The 19,654-nt window shown below is 42.4% G+C and overlaps 2 protein-coding genes across 4 annotated transcripts in view; both read right to left on the minus strand.

Annotated features, from left to right (window-relative positions):
* The window catches only part of LOC143282384 (ubiquitin-conjugating enzyme E2-17 kDa-like), an 84,965-nt gene that overhangs the window by 7,751 nt on the left and 57,560 nt on the right, over positions 1 to 19,654 (minus strand). For all 3 annotated transcript variants that reach the window (XM_076588016.1, XM_076588008.1, XM_076588024.1), the window contains 3 exons: positions 14,633 to 14,664; positions 12,216 to 12,293; positions 10,904 to 11,009 (listed from right to left, as the gene is read on the minus strand). In XM_076588016.1, coding sequence (XP_076444131.1) covers positions 10,904 to 11,009; positions 12,216 to 12,293; positions 14,633 to 14,664 — 216 coding nt within the window. The remainder of the gene's footprint in view (positions 1 to 10,903; positions 11,010 to 12,215; positions 12,294 to 14,632; positions 14,665 to 19,654) is intronic.
* On the minus strand, positions 1,835 to 7,291 carry LOC143290416 (uncharacterized). The gene is made up of 2 exons (XM_076599834.1): positions 7,148 to 7,291; positions 1,835 to 6,877 (listed from the first exon to the last, which is right to left on the minus strand). Exons 1-2 carry the CDS (start codon positions 7,289 to 7,291, stop codon positions 6,293 to 6,295), a joined length of 729 nt encoding a protein of 242 aa, XP_076455949.1. The 3' UTR covers positions 1,835 to 6,292.

Below are 19,654 nucleotides of genomic sequence, written 5' to 3' on the forward strand. Positions count from 1 at the left end.
CTTTAACCTCAGGAGGCTTCAAGCAAAAACCAAGGTGAGGACAGACACCGTCAACGATTTCCTGTTTGCTGATGACTGCACTCTCAATGCTGCCTCCGAAGCTGACATGCAACACAGTGTCAACAAGTTCTCTGCTGTCTGTGACAACTTTGGCCTCACAACAAGCACAAAGAAGACTGAGGTGATGCACCAGCCAGCTCCAGGAAAGCCTTACGTTGAACCAAACATCTTCATCAATGGGCAACGACTGAACGCGGTGGACAAGTTCACATACCTGGGCAGTACACTCTCTTGCACAGCTGTCATCGACGATGAGGTGAATGCCAGACTTGCCAAAGCCAGTGCTGCCTTCGGCAGACTCCATAAGAATGTTTGGAACAGGAGAGGCATCACCCTGGAGATGAAGCTCAAAGTATACAAGGCCATAGTTCTCACCACACTGCTCTATGGATGTGAATCATGGACGGTCTACAAAACGCCACGCCAAAAAGCTGAACCACTTCCACACCACCAGCCTCAGAAAACTTCTCAGCATAAAGTGGCAAGAGAAGATCCCTGACACGGAGGTGCTCACTCGTCCAAACTTGCCCAGCATCTGCACCATCTTGATGCAGGCCCAGCTGCGCTGGGCAGGCCATGTAGTTCGCATGCCAGACCACTGGCTCCCCAAGAAACTGCTGTACGGCGAACTCCAACATGGCAAGCGTTCCCATGGAGGCCAAAAGAAGCGCTTCAAAGACACTCTGAAAGCCTTCAGCATCAGCCACGACACATGGGAGCTGAATGCAATGGACAGACCAAAGTGGCGTTCAGCTGTCCACAAAGGCGCCAAATCCTGTGAGGCCAACAGAATCGCTGCAGCAGAGCAACGCAGACAGGCCAGGAAAAGCAGTGCCAGCAAGTCCCCGACAGCCGCCACCATCCCCTGTCCACACTGCGTCAGAACCTTCCGGGCGGGGATTAGCCTGACCGGTCATCTGCGCACCCACAGAGCCCAACCCACCCACCCCCAGGATGACCTAGATGGTCCTCGTCGATCCCGACGGACGAACCACACACGTGATCTGTCCAGAATTTGTATTTCTTTCCTTTTAATTGTGAACAAGAAAAACGAGGTCATGTCGTCTTCGAACACAACCTACCTTCTAGTAGGCCTAACTCAAGTGGAATGTGGTTTTTAGAATTTTCTGATTTCGGAACAAATCTCAAAGAAATAAACCGTTAATGATTCAGAAATACAGCTTAATTGGGGAGACTTACAACCTGTTATTGGTATGACTGTGAAGATTTTTTTCATACTAAAACTGTTTAAGCAGACAAGGTATTTCCAGAGAAAATGGCAATGTTAAAGTTTACCATGGACACATAGACAACACACAGACAACCGAACACCGGGTTAAAACATAGACTCACTTTGTTAACATAAATGAGTCAAAAATGACTAACCTTTGCCCCATGACCAAATTTGAAGTGAACAAGTCCACTGTCTTGTTTTGAACCGAAGTCTGTGACTGAGAGCATCATTTCTAAAATATTTGGCGCTGGGTGAAAAGAGTTAACAGCCCACTTGTACATACAAGTGAACATGGAAGTTGCAGCCAACTAACAAAGAAGAAGAAGAAGAAGAAAAAATCAATCCTTCTCTCCCCAAACAACACCTCAGCAACAAAAACAATGTATTTCAAACTCATCACAATACTTAAAACAAATCCCAACACTTAAAACCAGTCATATACACCACAATGCCTAAATAATATACAGCACCTCAAATCACAATACTTAAAAACCAATCCCACACCCCTCCACACAACAACTCGGCAAGGCAAGGCAAGGCAAGAAGTTTAATTCAAGTGCCCCCTGGGATTTGTGAACATCTTTTACACACATCTTATAAACAAGACTGATGTCAAATAATAAACAAACACAAAAAGCCCACATGAGCTAACAAACACAGTTTTAGTGAAAAGAGAAACTTATAGTCAAAACTAAGACTGTAAGTTTTAATAATATACTTTTTTTTCAGAAAATAGTCACTGGAATTTTGTTTGGTCAGGTTCTAAAAAAAAAACTTCTATAATAATTAATATGTTGGCAAACAGGTTTTTTTGTGTGTGTGCTCTCAAAAAAAAGGGACAGAGAAACACTCAAACAGATAATGAAACTCATCAGCAATACCATTTGTGGAACATTTATCATAAATTCTTTCATTTCTGGGTAAACTGTCGAAATGCTATTTTTTAACAGGCAGTGCACTGTTGGTGGTTCTAAACTTTGTTAATTCAATAACACAGTTATTTGGTAACACTGTAAAATATGCATCCTGACCAAAGACAGGTTTAAACATGATGTAATTAATACACATAGAATCGTCATGTACGTGTCTATACCTATCTTGCAAAAACTGGTCTTTCAAACTTCGCTTTACTTTCTCTTTCAACCATGAGGGATGAACACTGGAACTGTGTTGGTTCAATCAGAAACTGTTTTATCCGATATCATTCAAAATTGTATGAATGCATTACAGGTATTGGTTCCAGTGTATGTTGCGTGATGTGAAATTAAACTCTGCCGTACACACTGTGTAAAAATGTACCTTGATATTCATTTTAAAATTCGTAACTAAAAAATTATTTGAGTTGCATCAACAAAATTTTGTGACTTCGTCAAATATCTTCTTCTTTTTTTTCACACACTCATAAAAAAATAGTGTGCTTTTGTAAAGTCAAAATAGTTTTAATCAAGTAAAAATATCAAATTTATGTATGGGTCAAAATTACCACATGATTTTAAAGAAGAAACTTGCATGGCATACACACTGGGGAAATTTTTATCTACAGTCTGGTGAAAGCTGATGTGTAGCAAGGTCTGCCTTACTGGCAGGAGGCGATAAAAGATGCATTGTTGTGGTTTGTATTAGTGGGTGGTGTGGAACCAGATCAGCCAAGATGCAGAGGGGTTGGGGGGAGGAAGAGAGGGTGTGCGGTGTTGTATAGTATGCATCTGAAGAACCACGTGGACATAAGCAAGCCAACAATTTGATTAACGCTAGTGCGAGTAGTGTGTATAGGCCTGTGTGCATTTATGTGTGCGCAACAGTTGTTTCTTTCTTTGTGTGTATGTGTGCACACGAGCATTCAGTTCAGCTCTGTGACTGTGCATGCGTATGTAATTTTGTAAGGCTATAGATCCTAGATCAAAATAAACTGAACTGACTCTCCATGAACTGTCCTGCCAAGTGCAGCAGCATTGGCTGAAGTATATATGTATGCGTATACGTGCTTGTGTTCTTTCAATTTCTTTTTCTTTTCTTTAAAAAAAAAAAAAAAAACCTGTTGCATTTCTTGATTTAATCAACTGACATGACCTATTTTAATTTTTCTCTCTCGCCTATATTTCAAATTATATGCATATGTTTGTGTGGGGATGTTTGAGTGAATGTTTTTTGTGCTATTGTAAAGCGCATAGAGCTTCAAGAATATGCGCTATAGCAAGAAGTCTGAATAAATAAATAAATAAATTTCAATTTCAGCCGTTGAGATTTCACAGACTCTGTGTGTGTGTGTGTGTGTGTGTACGTCACACAGAGTCAAACAAAAGTTGGTCACTGTGTTTCTGTTAGCACAGGTTGGGGTAGTCATTCCCACCAATGTAAATATCTGTTATTTTTTATGTGTGCAAAAAAGTTTCCGTAAGTCTCTGTAATGTAGTGTATGTCTGGGTATTGAAAGGCATGGGATGATACCAAAAGGCAGATTACTATGTTCATTCACTTACAGAGAAACAAAGCCAAAACAACAAATCATCCCAAGTCCTGCTCTCTTTCTCTCCTTCTTCCCTCTCTCTCTCTAACTGCACAAAGGTGCACATATCAGTCATATGTATATGTTGTGCTAACCTATTAACACACACATACACAGCGGCATGAAGTATGTGGTACAAATTTATTCATACACGCATGCACACATACACCAAACACATGTGTATGCGCACACTCCATGTCCTTGGTCTTTCTCATGAAACTCAGAATGGAAGCTGGCCACATAACGGAAAACAAGATGCAGACCAGCCAACCACCAAGTTTATCTAAGATGTCATCAACGCTTACAGCAGCCAGGTGCTTGCTGTGCCGCCTTCGCAGTCGCAGTTGGGGAAATAAAAGGCTAAAAGATGTGGGTACATTTTGTCCCAGTATGTATGCCGTGTGAGTTTCACTATATAAACAAGCTATGGGTCAATAATTCCCTAGTGTGTACGTCGTGCATGAGTTCTTCTTTAAAAGCATGGGACCATTTTTCGCAAGATGGAAGGGCGCGCAAAAAGTTATAGTACATACAGCGAAGATTAAAGAGACATTTGTAAATAATCGAAGACAGCTTTGAAGTATTTGGCTAGTAACAGGTTTTAAACCAAAACGCCAGCATTCTGGTTTTCACTGAGAGACACAGGAAACTTACCAGTTTCACCAAATACCATGAAAGATGGAGTGGACTTCCAAGTTTCAGAACTAATTTGTAAAATTTCAACTACAATTTCGTCACGATATCACATATGTCAAAACCCCAAAGTTCACAACTGTATGTCAGTACAGGAGAACTTTTATATACTAAAGAGATCAATAACCAGACTGATGGGAAGCTTTAACTACTTAGTTCTCTTCAGAAATGGAAACGCTGCTCTCGGAGCACAGTTGCAGAAATCACATTGGGCAACAAGCATTTAATTATTGTAATTCAGTTTCAGTCCCAAGCACTGAAATTTACTATCAACCTCAACTTTGTCCTCACCAATATAATAATCAGGGAATATTCTTACTTTGCTCCTGAAAAAACTCACCACTTTACACATCTGAGCATTCAGCTTTAATTTCCAATTTTCACAATACTGTCTCTTTGCAGTAAGACCCTTCTGTAAATCTGGTGCTGTCTCCAAGAAAACTACCAGGTCATCTGCATAGAGCAGGACAAATAATGTCAAGAAAGTGAAAGTGTCACAATATTGTTCGCTCATATTTATTTTCATAGCCTTGCCAGCTATAGTTGTCAATCCATCCAGGTCAACTTGTAAGTGGGATTTCAGGAAGTATTAAAAAAAAAAAGTGCAAACAGGTGGGGAAAGATTTTCTCCTTGTCTTACCCCAACATTGAGCTAAAAAAACCTTGAGATTTTGTCATTAAATATAACACAAGATTTAGCATCACTATACACCATTTAAAATCACCTGCAAAATGTTAACCCCTTCACTGCTAGTATATTTTGCTACAGCCTATGCAGAGAATTTTTTCAGAAAAACAAGAAAAACATGCCAATGATCTTTATTTGTTTATATTTGGAAAAGTACTGAAGTGCATAAAAGTATATATCAAATGAAAGGAAAATGAACCAAAATTTGTTTTTAACACTCACAGGTTAAAATAATGAGTCAATCTGACAAAAATTCCATAAAATGCCATTTAAAAAAAATCAAGACTGTCATTCCACCATATAGGTGCTACAACATCAACTTTTTTTTATTTTCTTTAAAAAAAATTTTTTTAAAGCATTTCACTACTTTATTTACATACAGTCACTGAAAGCTATTTAAAAAAACAACAACAGTGTACTATTCATCTGGAGATATATGCTGTGCTGAACATCATGCACACAATCATACCAAACTATAATAATTGAAAAAACAAAAAGGGCAAGAACGTATTCAATGGCTTCACTTTTGCTGGACACGCTACCGATTTGGACCTGTCATTCAAACACCGTTCATTTCCATCATAAATACCCTCCCAAATGTATTGTTCAAAATACACGTATGCACCGATGATTTTTCACTATGTTGGGTTCTTCTAAATACACTGCAACAGAGCTGACAAAACCTTGAATCTGGACACTTGGGAAGAAAATGAGAGCTGACAAAACTATTAAAATTGTGGACAACTAAAGGGAGCAAGAGAGCATCTCGGGCATTAAACTGACACTTTTTGCACCAAGTTGGGTGGCTCTCAAATAATCTGCAACAGACCTGACAGACAAATCCTTACACTTGTGGATGACGGGCAAAAGATAAACATGTCTCTGGCATTAAACTGATTGTTTTTGGCACCATGTCAGGTGGCACACTAACTACACTGTAACAGACCTGACAGACAAATCCTTACACTTGTGGTCAACGAAAAGGGGGCAAGAGATATGCGTCGGACATTTAACTTTTGCACCAAGCTGGTTGGCTGGCTAACTACACTGTAACAGAACTCACAGAAACCGGAATCCTCACACTGGCATTAAGTTGGGTGTGGCTGGCAAACTACGGGTTTAGTGTGGGCGTGGTGTGGGAGTTCTCGTGCACGTAGGTGATGCTGAAGGCGGTGATGAAGACATTGAGGATGGTGATGAGGAAGGCGATGCACACAGTAACGGTGTTGAGGCGGATGACCCTCTGATGGGTCTGGGCCATGTCCGGCCTTGTGATGCCCACCACGATCAGCAGCACAGCCGTCACCAGCTGCATGAGAAGGGAGAGGGCGAGCAGCACCAGAAGGCACACGAAGAAGCAGGCCTTGCAGTCATCCTGAGCGTCCAGCAGTGCTGTCACCTGGGAGGCATTGGCCATCATCAGAGCCGCCAGTAGTGCCCCTTGGGCTATTGTCTTCCGCGTGGCGTAGCCTGGGGTCGGCGCATAGTTTGGCTTGGGAATGAGCGGGTAGCCTCTCCAGCCTCGGCCTCTGCAGCATCCCTGTTGTTTTGGACTGGTGATGGAACGCCGCCGTTGACAATAGCTTCTCCGTCGGCCATGCTGTTTGGTGGTTGGGAGTGTCGGTGATGGTGATGAGGACGAAACACGTTGAAGGAACTTGGTGGCTGGCACAACAAACCTTCTTGCTGTCAGTCCCTGTGGCAAAGTGCTTACAACATCACCTAGTTTATGATCCAGTCTTTCTTGTGACTGTTTTTATCAACCACACACACTGTCCATTGCTGTGCAACAGTGTCCAGGTCCATAAGACTCCAACACAGTCCACACAAAGAATGAAAATGGTGTACTCACCCAGCATCTATCACTAGTAAAAATGCTGTGTGTGATACTTGCAGAAACAGTATTCAAGACACAGTGCTGGTTTGCTGGGTCAGTCTGGGCAGTAGAACCTCACATCCTTTTTGCCTTTGCTTCCAGCAGACTCTGCACCTTCTTTGTAACCGGGCCTTCTGTGGGGTAGGTGGGATGACACTGATGAATTGTCGTCCACACAAGAAAAACAGCATGGTCATCTTCAGCAGTGTCTGGGTCTTGGTCAACAAAACTCATGGCACTAATTACATCCTTCTGGAAGTCCAGGAATATACTGCTGTTGCCTGCTTTTTTGTAGAGGACGTGTGCATTCAGTATGGCAATTTGTAGAAAAAACACACACACAGCTTTTTGTACCACTTCAGGGTTTTCCTTTTGGCATCATAGGGCTGCAGCTGTTGGTCATGATGGTCCATGGCACCCATGTTTTTGCTGTTATCCAGAATTGCTGTAGGCTTGTTTGCTGCCCTTTGGTCTTGCTGCTGCTGGTCTTCAGCTGCAGGTTTGTGGCAAGTTGTCAACTCCAGATGGTCCAGGATGAACATCATGATCATCACCATACTGCATAACTGAAACACATTGCATGGAAGACTAAGTTTGTTGGGTTTTTTGTTATTTTTACATTTATAAAGTTTATGACATTGTACCGTCTTATTTCTGATTGTTTTCAGAAGCAGAAATACATACACACACACACCTACCCACCCCCACCGCCCCAACACACACACACACTGAAAATGGTTCATGGTATGCCACACTCCCTTCGTTCTCTCTTTCTCATACAAAACAAAATGACAACACACACACACACACACAACACACTTTTCTACAAAACTTTTTTTTACACAAAATAATCCAGGCATACAATTCTGTTTATCATTCTCTGATTTCAGGTTTCAGTTCTGTAAACATCATCTCCTCCTCCCCCTTCCCCCACCTCTCTCTCTCTCTCACACACACACACACACACTCATACACACACAACAACAACAAACCAATACATACTCGGGAACGAATACAGAAAGGGCAACCAACACAAACGCTGACATCAACAATGAGCCAACCAGCGAGCCATGCCTCCTCACTCAGTGTCATTCACACACAATACACAGTGACTTGTCTCTGTCATACAATTTCTGATCAGTGACTGACAAAACTACTTACGTCTAACACATTTAAAACACACACAATGCAGTTATATTCATTGTTACAACAAAGAGAAACATAAAATAAACTGACAAACCTCGTGAACACCCACTCAGCATCTTGATTCAGCTTAGCTGCTTCTTCAGTTTCTACATGCAACCCCCCCTCCCACTCCCCTCTATGTCAAAATCGTGGTCATCAGCATCATCTTCACGCAGTTCTATCTGATTCAGTCCAAAATCTTCATCTCTACTATTTGCATCTTGAAATATTTCTTCCAATACTTGTTCAAGTGTTGGGGTTTGTCTGCGTGCAGCCATGGTTTTGCACACACAACTTGAGCTTCGTACAAACTTGCAAAACTTTCGCCATAAATATGATAATGAGCTGAATATTCTTAGCTTATGGTGCTCAGGAGAGAAAGAGCTCTAAGGGGAGCTAATTTAATGGTTAGCAGACTGTGTTTTCTGCAATGCAAGGCCATAAACTGAGGACATCGCATCATGATGTACGTCGCACGTCAATACAGCACTGGTGAGCGACAATTCATGACGTACACCGTACGTCAACAACGCAGTCAAGAGGTTAATGTTAATACCACAACTCATCAGTTTTTAAATAACAAAATATCAATAATACCATTTAAAGTAAACACGATGGTCTAACGTTGAAAAATGACTTATAAAACCAGCTTGTTCTTGTCCCAGTATACTCGAACACTCAGTATATAATTTCAGTCACTCATTCAATATGCTTGTAAATTACTTACCAAAACAAGACAACACTGTAATACCATAATAGTTATTTGTTTGGAACATTGCCTGTCAACAGCACAAGAATTAAATAACTTAACATAAATATATCTATCATTTTATTATTCGAGGCTTTAGGAAATACATTTATATTATCCAACCCACTTGCTTTATCATTGTCTAACTTCTTAATACACTTTACAACCCCATCTCTTGATATCAAATCATTTAGTAGACATTTTTTCCAGTGCATTTTCTTCTTAAGCAGAATCAGTCATATCATTGTCACGGTCCTCTTGATTCATAGTTCTAAACATTTTATAAAATATATTAAAGTCAGGTAATTTATAAAATTTTTTATATTCATTTCTATCTAACATACTCCAGTATGTTTTTGGATCTTTCAACTGCATCTGACAGTTCTGTAACCAAGTCTAAATTATAATTATGAAATTGCTTTTTCATACATCTTTTACAGCAACATATATAGTATACACATACACATCAGGAAAGGAAAAGATTTAAAAGGTGCATCTTCAGATTATTTTTAAAAGTGAAGAAAAACTGTTTTTTCTGAGGGACAAGGGTGGGGAGTTTCAGACAGTGGGGCCAAAGACGGAGAAAGATTCTTTACCAAAGTCAAGGGAGAACTGAGGAACTGTTAGCACAGAGAGTCAAAAGAGCATTGTGTCCTAGAAGGATGATATCGAAGAAGATAGAAGATCTGAATGATATGGTGGCATACAGACAGAGCAACAAGTAAAATGAGATAACCAATCCAGGACCATTCCAGTGCAACCAAATGGGGTACACGACTGTGTAATGAGGATGCCATGGTCTATGGTGTCAAATGCCATCAGGTCAATTAGTGACAAAATAGACATGACCACCATCAGTGGCCTGACAGAGGAAATTAACCTCATGCAACAACACAATTTTGGTGTCTACTGCACAGTAAGATGACTGAAATGGTTCTAGAAGGTTGTGAAACACAATAGGCTTTAACACCTTTGACAAAAAAGGTAGATTAGAAACAGGACGGTAGCGTTTCAAACTGTTTGCATCAAGGTTGGATTTCATAAAAGCATGCTTATAGAGGCACAATGCTAGATGATAAAGACTTATTCATGATGACAGTTACAACAGGTGTAATCTCATCTTAAAAATCATACAGTACATGAGTGGGGATGGCTGACTCAAATGCTGAACAAACATCAACAGCTTTAAGATTACATGAAGTGACACTTTTTGTTGCCTTGCAGGTTTTCTGTTAGACAGTTTAAAAGAGACGACAAAATGGCCTGATAACAAGTCAACAACAGACAAATGAAGTATCAGATGCACAATCTGTAATCAGCCAGTCTGACTGTGGCTGCAACGATGGGTATGTCTGCTGATTAAACGCTGCAAACCAATGTTATCAAAAACAGTACTGAGAGCAACAGGGGTTAGAAACAATATTGAAATGTACATTAACATCATCAAGAATAAACAAGCTGTCACATGAAACATGTGTCTATAGCAGATCGAAAACCTGGTCTGAAAACATTGCACTTGTCATTTATGATTTTGTTTTTCCAACTTGGTGGGTGGGTGGGTGTTAGATAATTAGAAACACAACAGTCTGACCATGATAAAACATGATGACGAGCTTCACAAACTTCAAAAGACATTAAAACAAAATCTTTAGAAAAGACAAAAATGTTTTTTGTAAGACTATTCCGATATAAAACTTCAAGGCCTCCTTCAGTGCCTAGGAAAAGAATGCAGAGAAAAGCCAAGTTGTAATTAATTTGAGCTTTGTCAACAATGATCAGAGAATGTGAAGAGAGAAATACAGAAGAAAACCAGCTGTCTGAAAAGCAGATTACATGGAGAAAAGAAACGAACAAAAATACAAAAAACAAACACATTTTTTACTAAACCATTGATAAATAAATCACCTATGTACCTTTTGAGATGGTGAGTGCTGGAGACCACTGAGAACGCAGAATGTCGAGACAGATGCTGCCATTACTGTTGATGTTGGGATGGTAAATTCTGGTTGTGAATGCAACCTGTTCACAAATTTTCCAAGTAGAACACTTTTTTCTCTCTGTCATACATACCAAATCATCAGCCTATGTGCAAGGTAATTATAAACCATACTCTTTAGAAAGGCCACCATATCGGAATTACAGTTTGCTTTCTGATACCGACATGAAAAGTTTTTTCTTCATTTCAACTGCACACACTATACATATCTACACTAAATACAAATGAAGCCTTTCTGGAGGCAAAAATGAATCAGAAAAAAATAACACTAATTCCACTGTTAAGGACTGAAACTTTTTCAGATTTTGCTGATTATTCTTTTCACATTTACTCTTCATACTCCCTAATTTCATGGTTGACAAGCAGTGAACACATCAATCTTGAAGCACACAGGATGTAAAAATATTCATGTTTTTCTACTTTAACTACACATGAAAAGAAATGTACAAGCCCTCTTACAATTGCATTACTGTGAAAGTGAATCTACAAACAAAGAAAACAAAATCCAATTCAAACACAACACTGCTAATGACCTTTTATTAACAAAACATCTGGAAACCGCATTTCTGAATTTTTTCCGCTGCACTTCCATCTATATAAATTTATATCAATTTATCAGTAAGTATAATGCTGCATGTTCAATATGAGTTTCATGGAACAAGAGAAATCTATAGGCAATGTGGCATGATGGTCAGAGGGTATGATTCTACATAAAGGATACAAATTATTTTTACAAAATAAATCTAAAAAAGCATTATATGCCCATGCTCTAAAACATTTGTTGATAAAAACCATATCATGAACATCTTTTTATTGAAAATTAACTACAAACAGAAATTTCTTTTGATCAGTGGATATTATTTTAGGAAATGACATTTATCATTTTATGTGTTAACTGTTTTCATCCACAAAGTACTAAGCAATACCTTTCTGTTGTTGTTGGGGTTTTTTTACGGCTGATCACTACATTTCCTCAGCTGTAGCTGAAATAATGGGCTGGTTTTTTTGCAGATGGTCACTACATTTCCTCAGCTGTGGCTGAAATACTGGGCTGGCTTTTTGCAACTGATCACAATTAACTCAGCTGTGGCTGAAATACTGGGCTTATCTCATGTTTTTCAACAACAAAAAAAGGCAAAGCAATACATAAATGTTTACAGACAACTGTAACCATGCCCTTGAAATTACTGCAATGAATATTGAGGCAGATAACATGGGGATAAATTTACCTTTGGTGGTTTGAAAGGATAGTCTGTGGGGAAGTGTATAGTCAGAAAGAAAATTCCTCCCTGGTATGGGCTTTCATTCTGCAAAGTAGATAAAAATGTTTTGTTAAAAATCCCCAAGTACATCGCTCTCTTAGACTCCAGACAAGTATTCATATTTTGTTCAAACATATACACCACTGTAAATAAGTATGCATACAAGGTAAGTTGAGAGCGTGTGGGTGTTTGTGCATGTGCATTTAAAATAACAACTCTATGTCACTGCAAAAACATATGAGAATTCTAATTTCATGTGTTTATATATATATATATATATATATATATAATATAATATATATATATATATATATATGTATATATATATACACACACATATATATGGAGTGATGGCCTAGAGGTAACGCGTCTGCCTAGGAAGCGAGAGAATCCAACGCGCTGGTTCGAATCACAGCTCAGCCGCTGATATTTTCTCCCCATCCACTAAACCTTGAGTGGTGTGCTGGATGCTAGTCATTTGGATGAGACGAGAAACCGAGGTCCTGTGTGCATCATGCACTTAGCGCACATAAAAGAACCCACATCAACAAAAGGGTTGTTCCTGGCAAAATTCTGTAGAAAAAAAAAAAGGGTGGCGCTGTAGTGTAGCGACATGCTCTCCCTGGGGAGAGCAGCCTGAATTTTACACACAGAAATCTGTTATGATAAAAAGAAATAAAAACAACAACAACAAACAATATATGCATACACACACACACACACACACATTTCTCTCTCTATACACACACACACATACACAGTATGCTCCGCCTATATCGGCAACCCGTTGCACCCGATATCGCTCGCTTTCACCAACATGGTACAAAATTTCCTGGCCAAAGGCCTTTGAGATGATTAAAATCTCCTCCGATATACTGGACGTCAGTTTTACAGGACACTGCTTATACCGACCATGTTTTTCTGTCCCCAGGAGCACCTAACTCCAGATATACTAGACAATGTGTATACCATCATAGATCCCTTCGCCAGCTAGGAGTCTCTCCGGATATAGCGTCATATCAGATATCACTGATGGCGCTTAGTCCTGCCCCAGGAGTACCTAATAATTCTGACACATTGTCAGATATCACAAGCAGTGAAGGTCTAGCATTCTTTTACTACAAGGTCAGAGGTTACAAATTTAGTTTAAAAGTACTGCTTTGCAAGAAAGACTGTCTAGACATTACGCAGTTTGTGTCACACAAACATACAGACTCTTATAAAAGGTGTTATTATAGTAACTGACCTTGTACAATCCATTTTCAGGTGCAGTGCCATGCCTATTTCACTCGCAGCTGACTTAAAAGAAAGAGGAATAATAATATAAAGCAAAATAATCATAAATAAAAGGCAAAGCAAACTAAATATAAAATACCATTCCATCTGACATGTGTTTTAACCTTCCTCCACAATCACTTTTCCTTCTCTCATTTATGCTCTGTGTTCTTCCCCCTATATCATTTCACGCTTTCCACCAGTTTTCCCCTCCATAGCATCCACAGCCATACTTCTGTCTCTATTATTTATCGTTTGTTGTCTTCTTTCCTGGAGAAGATCACATGGTTGCAACTGTAATCTACAGGCACGCTTCAAAGGAAGTGAACCTCCTCATCATACCCCTTCTCCCCCTCCTGTTACCCCTTCCCCTAGCCCTACTCCTTCACCCCCTCCTCCACCCCTTTCTCCTCTTGCTAATTCATCTCCTTGCCCTCCAACATCTTTCCCTTCTTCTACTCCTGCCCCTCCTACCCAATCTCCTCCCCCTCTTGCCACTTCTCCATTTGTTTCTCCAAGAGAACGAAGTCACTGTATGCTCAGCACATAACCCCTCGTTCCTCCTGCCCTGTCTTTGACTGCCTTACACCAGTACATCCAGCATGGAAAGAGTGGTCGGTATAGCCAGAGTTTACTACACACACACACACACGCACGCGCACACGCGCGCACACACACACACACAGGTACTGCAAACTGGTTCAAAACCATTCATAAAAAGACAAGCATCTTTCATTATCCTCTGATCACATAAACTCACATGTGCACGTGCACACAGGAATTTTATCTAAAAAAAAACAACTCCATTGATAAATAGAACATCATAAACAAAATCCAACCATCCTGACTGAAGACATTCTCACCATGTAATAATGATTTAAGAACAAAAGAAAAATTTTTTTTTTTTTTTCAAAAATCCTTTTGACAGAACTTTGTGAGTGTTTTTAAACACTCCCTCACACCACTACCCCTCACACACACACAAATACACACACAAGTGAAAACATATTCACCAATTAACTTGGCCATTCACTCCAACTTATGTTCTCTCAACGAACAGACAAAAGTAGGTAAAACTCATAAAATATAACAAATAAATAAACACTCACTGGGCCCATGATGGTTGCTTGCCAATGGAACACTGAAACAGTAAATATAAAATGGATCACGATTCTTTGTGAAAAAGATGAAATCTTAAAAGGAGTTTCCTAGCAGAATAGTCTTGACCAGAAAATAAAGTTTTTAGTTTTATCACGTTCCAAAAAGTAAGTTCTGTAGGTCAGCTGCCGTGGCGAAGTGGTTAGCGTCGCGGACTGACGGCTGGGAGGACGTGGGTTCGAATGCCAGCGGAGGTGGGTTTTTCGGCCCGTGGCCGGCTCCTACCCAGAATTGAGTGTGCTGTGGGCTTAAATGGGGACCACACAGTCGAGTGTCATCCACTTCAAGGATGCGTCTTTGGGTGTGTTGCTCTAATTATTTGACCAACACTGCAAGTGTCTGTGTGTCTTGGGCCTGGTTAACGCCGGGATATCATTATGACAGGAAGCGTAACCTAACATCGATGGTTCCCTGCAGACTGCTGACACTGGAATTGAAATGAAATGAAATTATGGTGCTTAGAGCCTCGCCGACCACTAAGGCCATCTCAAGGCTATCGCCGCGTCAATAACTACTACAAGGATAAAAAAACAACCAATTAAAACGAGTCACCCCTTCAAACTTTCCACTCAAAGTTTAAAAAACTCCCATAGTTTAAAACCTTCAAATCTGGTTAAAAAGGTTCACTTCTTTTAAGAATTCCATCAGTGCCCATGGAGGGACATCACGAAACAAAGTCTTCAAAGAAACTGCCGTGTAATGTCTGCGTCTAACGTCATGCAGATCCCAACAATCAAGGAGCACGTGTTTCACGGTGAGAGGCTCATCACAGGGAATGCATCGAGGGGCCTCTTCCCCCTTCAACAAGTAAGAATGAGTAAAAAAAAGTGTGCCCCGTACGCAGTCTGTACAGCACAGACTCCTCCTTTCTGTTCTTCACCCCCGAAGGGAGGGTCTCTTTTAGGTCCGGACGGATCTGGAAGAGCTTGTTGTCCGTCTGGGTGTTCCACTCCTCTTGCCAAAGATCCTTAACGTAAGTGTTCACCTTCCGCTTCATGTCTGTATATGGTACAAAGGATCTGGATAGTTCTTTCTTTACAGCGTTCCTGGCCAGCAGGTCCGCCCTTTCGTTACCACGAATGCCAACATGTCCGGGAACCCAGGCCAACACAACCTCGTATCCTTTCTTCGTTGCGAGAGTAAAATCTTCATAAAATTCCACCAGTTTGGGATGAGTGATATTCCTGCAGGCGATCGCCTCCAGGGCTGACAAGGAGTCGGAAAAGATCATGAATCTCTTTTGTTTCGAAGAGAGAACCATTTTTACCGCCAGAACCAGTGCGGTCAGTTCCGCAGTGTACACTGAGCTGTCAGACAGGATGTGTTCCGTTGAGGGCCGGTCAGGAAAGGCGGGACAGAACGCAGATGCAGCGACTCCATCCTCTGACTTGGAACCGTCAGTGAAGATGCTTTGAAAAGTGGGGAATTTGTGGCACAGTTCCGAAAAGTAAGTTCTGTAGGCCAGAGAACTGGTGGTGTCTTTACGGTACGAGGCCAGATCGAATCGGACCTCAGGTGTTGTAAAGGTCCACGGAGGGCTGTCAGGGAACTTAGAGAAATCCGAGATGCCACCGACATCCAGATTGGCATTTTCTAAGTGCGGCTGAATGCGGAGTCCGAGAGGAGGTATGCAGTTTGGGTTGTCTGTAAATTTCTTATCGAAAGGGTTGTTGAATACAGCGTCATAAGCAGGGTTTGTAGGTTCAGAAAACAATTTCAAATAATAATTCAGGGTCAGCTTCAGTCTGTGGTTGGAAAGAGGCGGTTCCCCCGCCTCTGCGTACAGGCTGTGCACAGGGGTGGTGCGGAAAGCACCTAAGCTGAGACGGAGCCCTTGGTGGTGTACAGGGTCCAACAGTTTCAGGTAGGACGGTCTGGCCGAGCCGTATACTACACTTCCATAATCCAGTTTGGACCGGACCAGGGCTTTGTAGAGGTGCAAGAGAATTCTCTTATCAGCACCCCAGTTCGTGTGTGCCACAACTCGGATGATGTTCAGGGCTTTTTGGCAAGATACTTTCAGCTGTTTAATATGGCTGAGGAAGTTCAGCTTCTGATCAAAGACGACCCCTAAAAATCTGGCTTCCTTGACCGCCGGGATGGTGGATTTTCCCAGACGGATTTCAGGGTCCGGACAGAACTGGCAAAAATTATGAAAATGGATGCATTCAGTTTTGGAGGACAAAAATGTGAAGCCATTCTCCTCTGCCCAACACTGGATTTTGTTGATGCAGAGCTGAAGCCGTCGCTGGATGCTGGCATACGTGCTGCCAGTTGCATATAAGGCAAAATCGTCCACGAACAGCGAGCTGTCCGATCCCTTCTGAACGGATTGAACGATGTCATTAATTTTGATGCTGAAAAGAGCCGGCGACAGGATGCTCCCTTGTGGGACACCCAGCTCCTGCTCGTGAATGTCGGACAGGGTGGTGCCGACTCTCACCTGGAATTGTCTGTCTTGTAAAAAAATTGTGGATGAACTGAGGCAGGTGTCCGCGGAAGCCGAGCTTGTGCAAGTCCGAGAGAATACCAAATTTCCACGTGGTATTGTAAGCTTTCTCCAAGTCAAAAAATATGGCCACCACATGTTGTTTGTTTACAAAGGCATTTCTTACAGTGGTTTCCAGATGAACCAGATGGTCAACGGTAGAGCGATGCTTGCGGAAACCGCACTGTTCTTTCGCCAGAAGGCCGTCGGTCTCTAGTTTCCACATCAGTCTACCGTTGACCATCTTCTCCATCAGTTTGCAGATGCAGCTGGTCAGTGCTATTGGGCTCGAGGGGTCTTTTCCCGGTTTCGGCAGCGGGATTATGAGGGCTTTCCGCCAGGAGGGTGGAAAAAAACCTGTGACCCAGATGTGGTTATAAACTTTAAGCAGGGTGTCCAAACAGGTTTGGGGAAGATGCTTTTAGAGTTTATAATGGACCTCATCCATTCCTGGACAGGAATCCGTACAGGTCTGAAGGGCAGATTTAAGTTCATTCATTGTGAAAGGAAGGTTGTAATTGTCTGTGTTGTCGGAAAAGAAGTTACATGGTGTTTTTTTCTGACAGGTTTTTGGTTTTAAGAAACCGAGCAGATTTGTTAGCAGATCTCGAGTTCTGTTCAATTGTAGAGGCAAGCAAATTGGCAACTGCTTTCTTCTCTGTGACCAGAGCGTCTGAAAGTTTAAGATGATGAAAGGTTGGGCATACGTTTTTGCCCTTAATTCTTTTTAAAACCCTCCACACTTTCTTCTTGGGTGTGTTGGAGGTTAAGGAAGAGCAAAAATCTCTCCATGACTTTCTCTGGCTCTTTTTAAAAACATACCTGGCTTTCGCCCTCAGCTGTTGATGGGTTCGAACGCTATCGGTCTCCGGTCTCTGAAAGACGCGTCGCTGCACTCTCTTCCGAGACTTACGGGCCTCCCGACATTCCGCGTTGAACCAGGGCGTTCTTGGCACCTGCGGCTTGGAGGCAGACGATGGGACTGCTGCTTTGGCGCAATCTAAAACGATCCGAGTCAGAGTGTCAGCAGGGTCCTTGCTTTTCAATACTGTTTCTTCCTGCAGCTCCGCTCTTATCTTGGTGGTAAAAAACTCCAGTCTGCTTTGTCATAGTTCAGGCGGTCAGGCAGAGAGTCACCTTCTCCATCTGTGGGGCGGAGGACGACAGGAAAGTGGTCACTCCCGTGCAGATCGTCGTGCACTTTCCACTCGTAGTCCAGGACCAACGATGGGTCGCAGACCGACAGATCTAAACACGAGAGCTTTCCAGAGGGCAGATGAAGGTAAGTGGGAGACTTGTCGTTAAGACAGCACAAGTCCATGTCGGAAAGAAGGTTTTCCAAGAGAAGACCTCGGGCTGATGTCATCTCACTTCCCCAGAGCGGGGAGTGTCCATTGAAGTCGCCCAACAGTAAAAACGGACGTGGGAGCTGGTCGACCAGGTTCATGAGGTCCTGCCTCAGAACACGGACGGAAGGAGGAAGGTAGAGAGAGCAGACAGTGATGGTTTTCTCAAGTGTGACTCTGACTGCCACCGCCTGTAAAGGGGTGCTTAAAAGAACTGTACTGTATAAAAGGGACTTGCGAATAAAAAGAGCGACACCTCCCGTCAATCCCTCTTGCTTCGGTTGAGCGGGTTTAAAAACGGAGTTAAAACCAGAGAGAGATAAAACCTTGCCATCTCTTTGCAGAGTCTCCTGCAGCGCCAGCACTGAAGGTTTCAAAGCACGACAAAGCAGCTGGAGTTCCTGGAAATTGGCGTAGAACCCCCGGATGTTCCAGTGGATCACTGCCATTAAGAAGGTTAAAAAAATAAAGCAGCAGCCTATTCCATCGCTACCCCCTGCTCCTCTGCTTGCGGTGGCTCAAGGTCGGCCAGGATGGAGTATTTATTTTTAGAAATTAATTTTTCTGATTCCGACTGAGTCGGAATATCCACAACCTCGGCCCCTCCCGATCCCGCAACCCTCCCCTCCTTGAGTTTTGGAGGTACGGGGGGGTTTCCGGCCACCTCCGCCAGCCCGAGGGCCAGGCAGACGAGAGGCGGGGCAAGGGGGTCCGGGGGGTTGGGTGGGGCGGGAGGCGGACAACGTGCCTCCGCCCGAGGTTTTCCGCTCCCGCCCAGCAGCCCCTGAGGACTGCCGCACAGGATGGGAAGGGGTGGACACGGCGCCTCCACCCAAGGCCAACGGTTCCAACGAGGTGGGTAAGTCGTCCGTCTGCGTCCCTGTGGACATCGTCTGGACCGCGACGTCCACCGTCCTGGGTCTGACGACAGAGGTGTAAGACGCCTTAGGTGATGTGGCCTCCACCCGTTTCTTTGCCTCAAAGAAGGATATCTTCTTTTCTGTCTTGACCTTCTGGATTTGTTTTTCTTTTTTCCAGGCGGGGCAGTCTTTCGATGAGGACGGGTGGCCACCTCCGCAGTTCGCACACTGGGCTGGACCGACGCAGTCGCCCTGGTGGGCCACCTTCGAACAGGTGCC

This window comes from Babylonia areolata, chromosome 1, assembly GCF_041734735.1.
Source record: "Babylonia areolata isolate BAREFJ2019XMU chromosome 1, ASM4173473v1, whole genome shotgun sequence".
In the NCBI taxonomy this organism is placed as follows: Eukaryota; Metazoa; Mollusca; class Gastropoda; order Neogastropoda; family Buccinidae; genus Babylonia; species Babylonia areolata.

Excerpts from the sequence above, each read along its gene's own strand:
- LOC143290416 (XM_076599834.1), bottom strand. The coding sequence starts at position 7,291 with ATGAGTTTTGTTGACCAAGACCCAGACACTGCTGAAGATGACCATGCT. Across the intron at positions 6,878-7,147 it reads AGAGTCTGCTGGAAGCAAAG|GGACTGACAGCAAGAAGGTT; the intron begins GCAAAAAGGATG and ends ACTTTGCCACAG.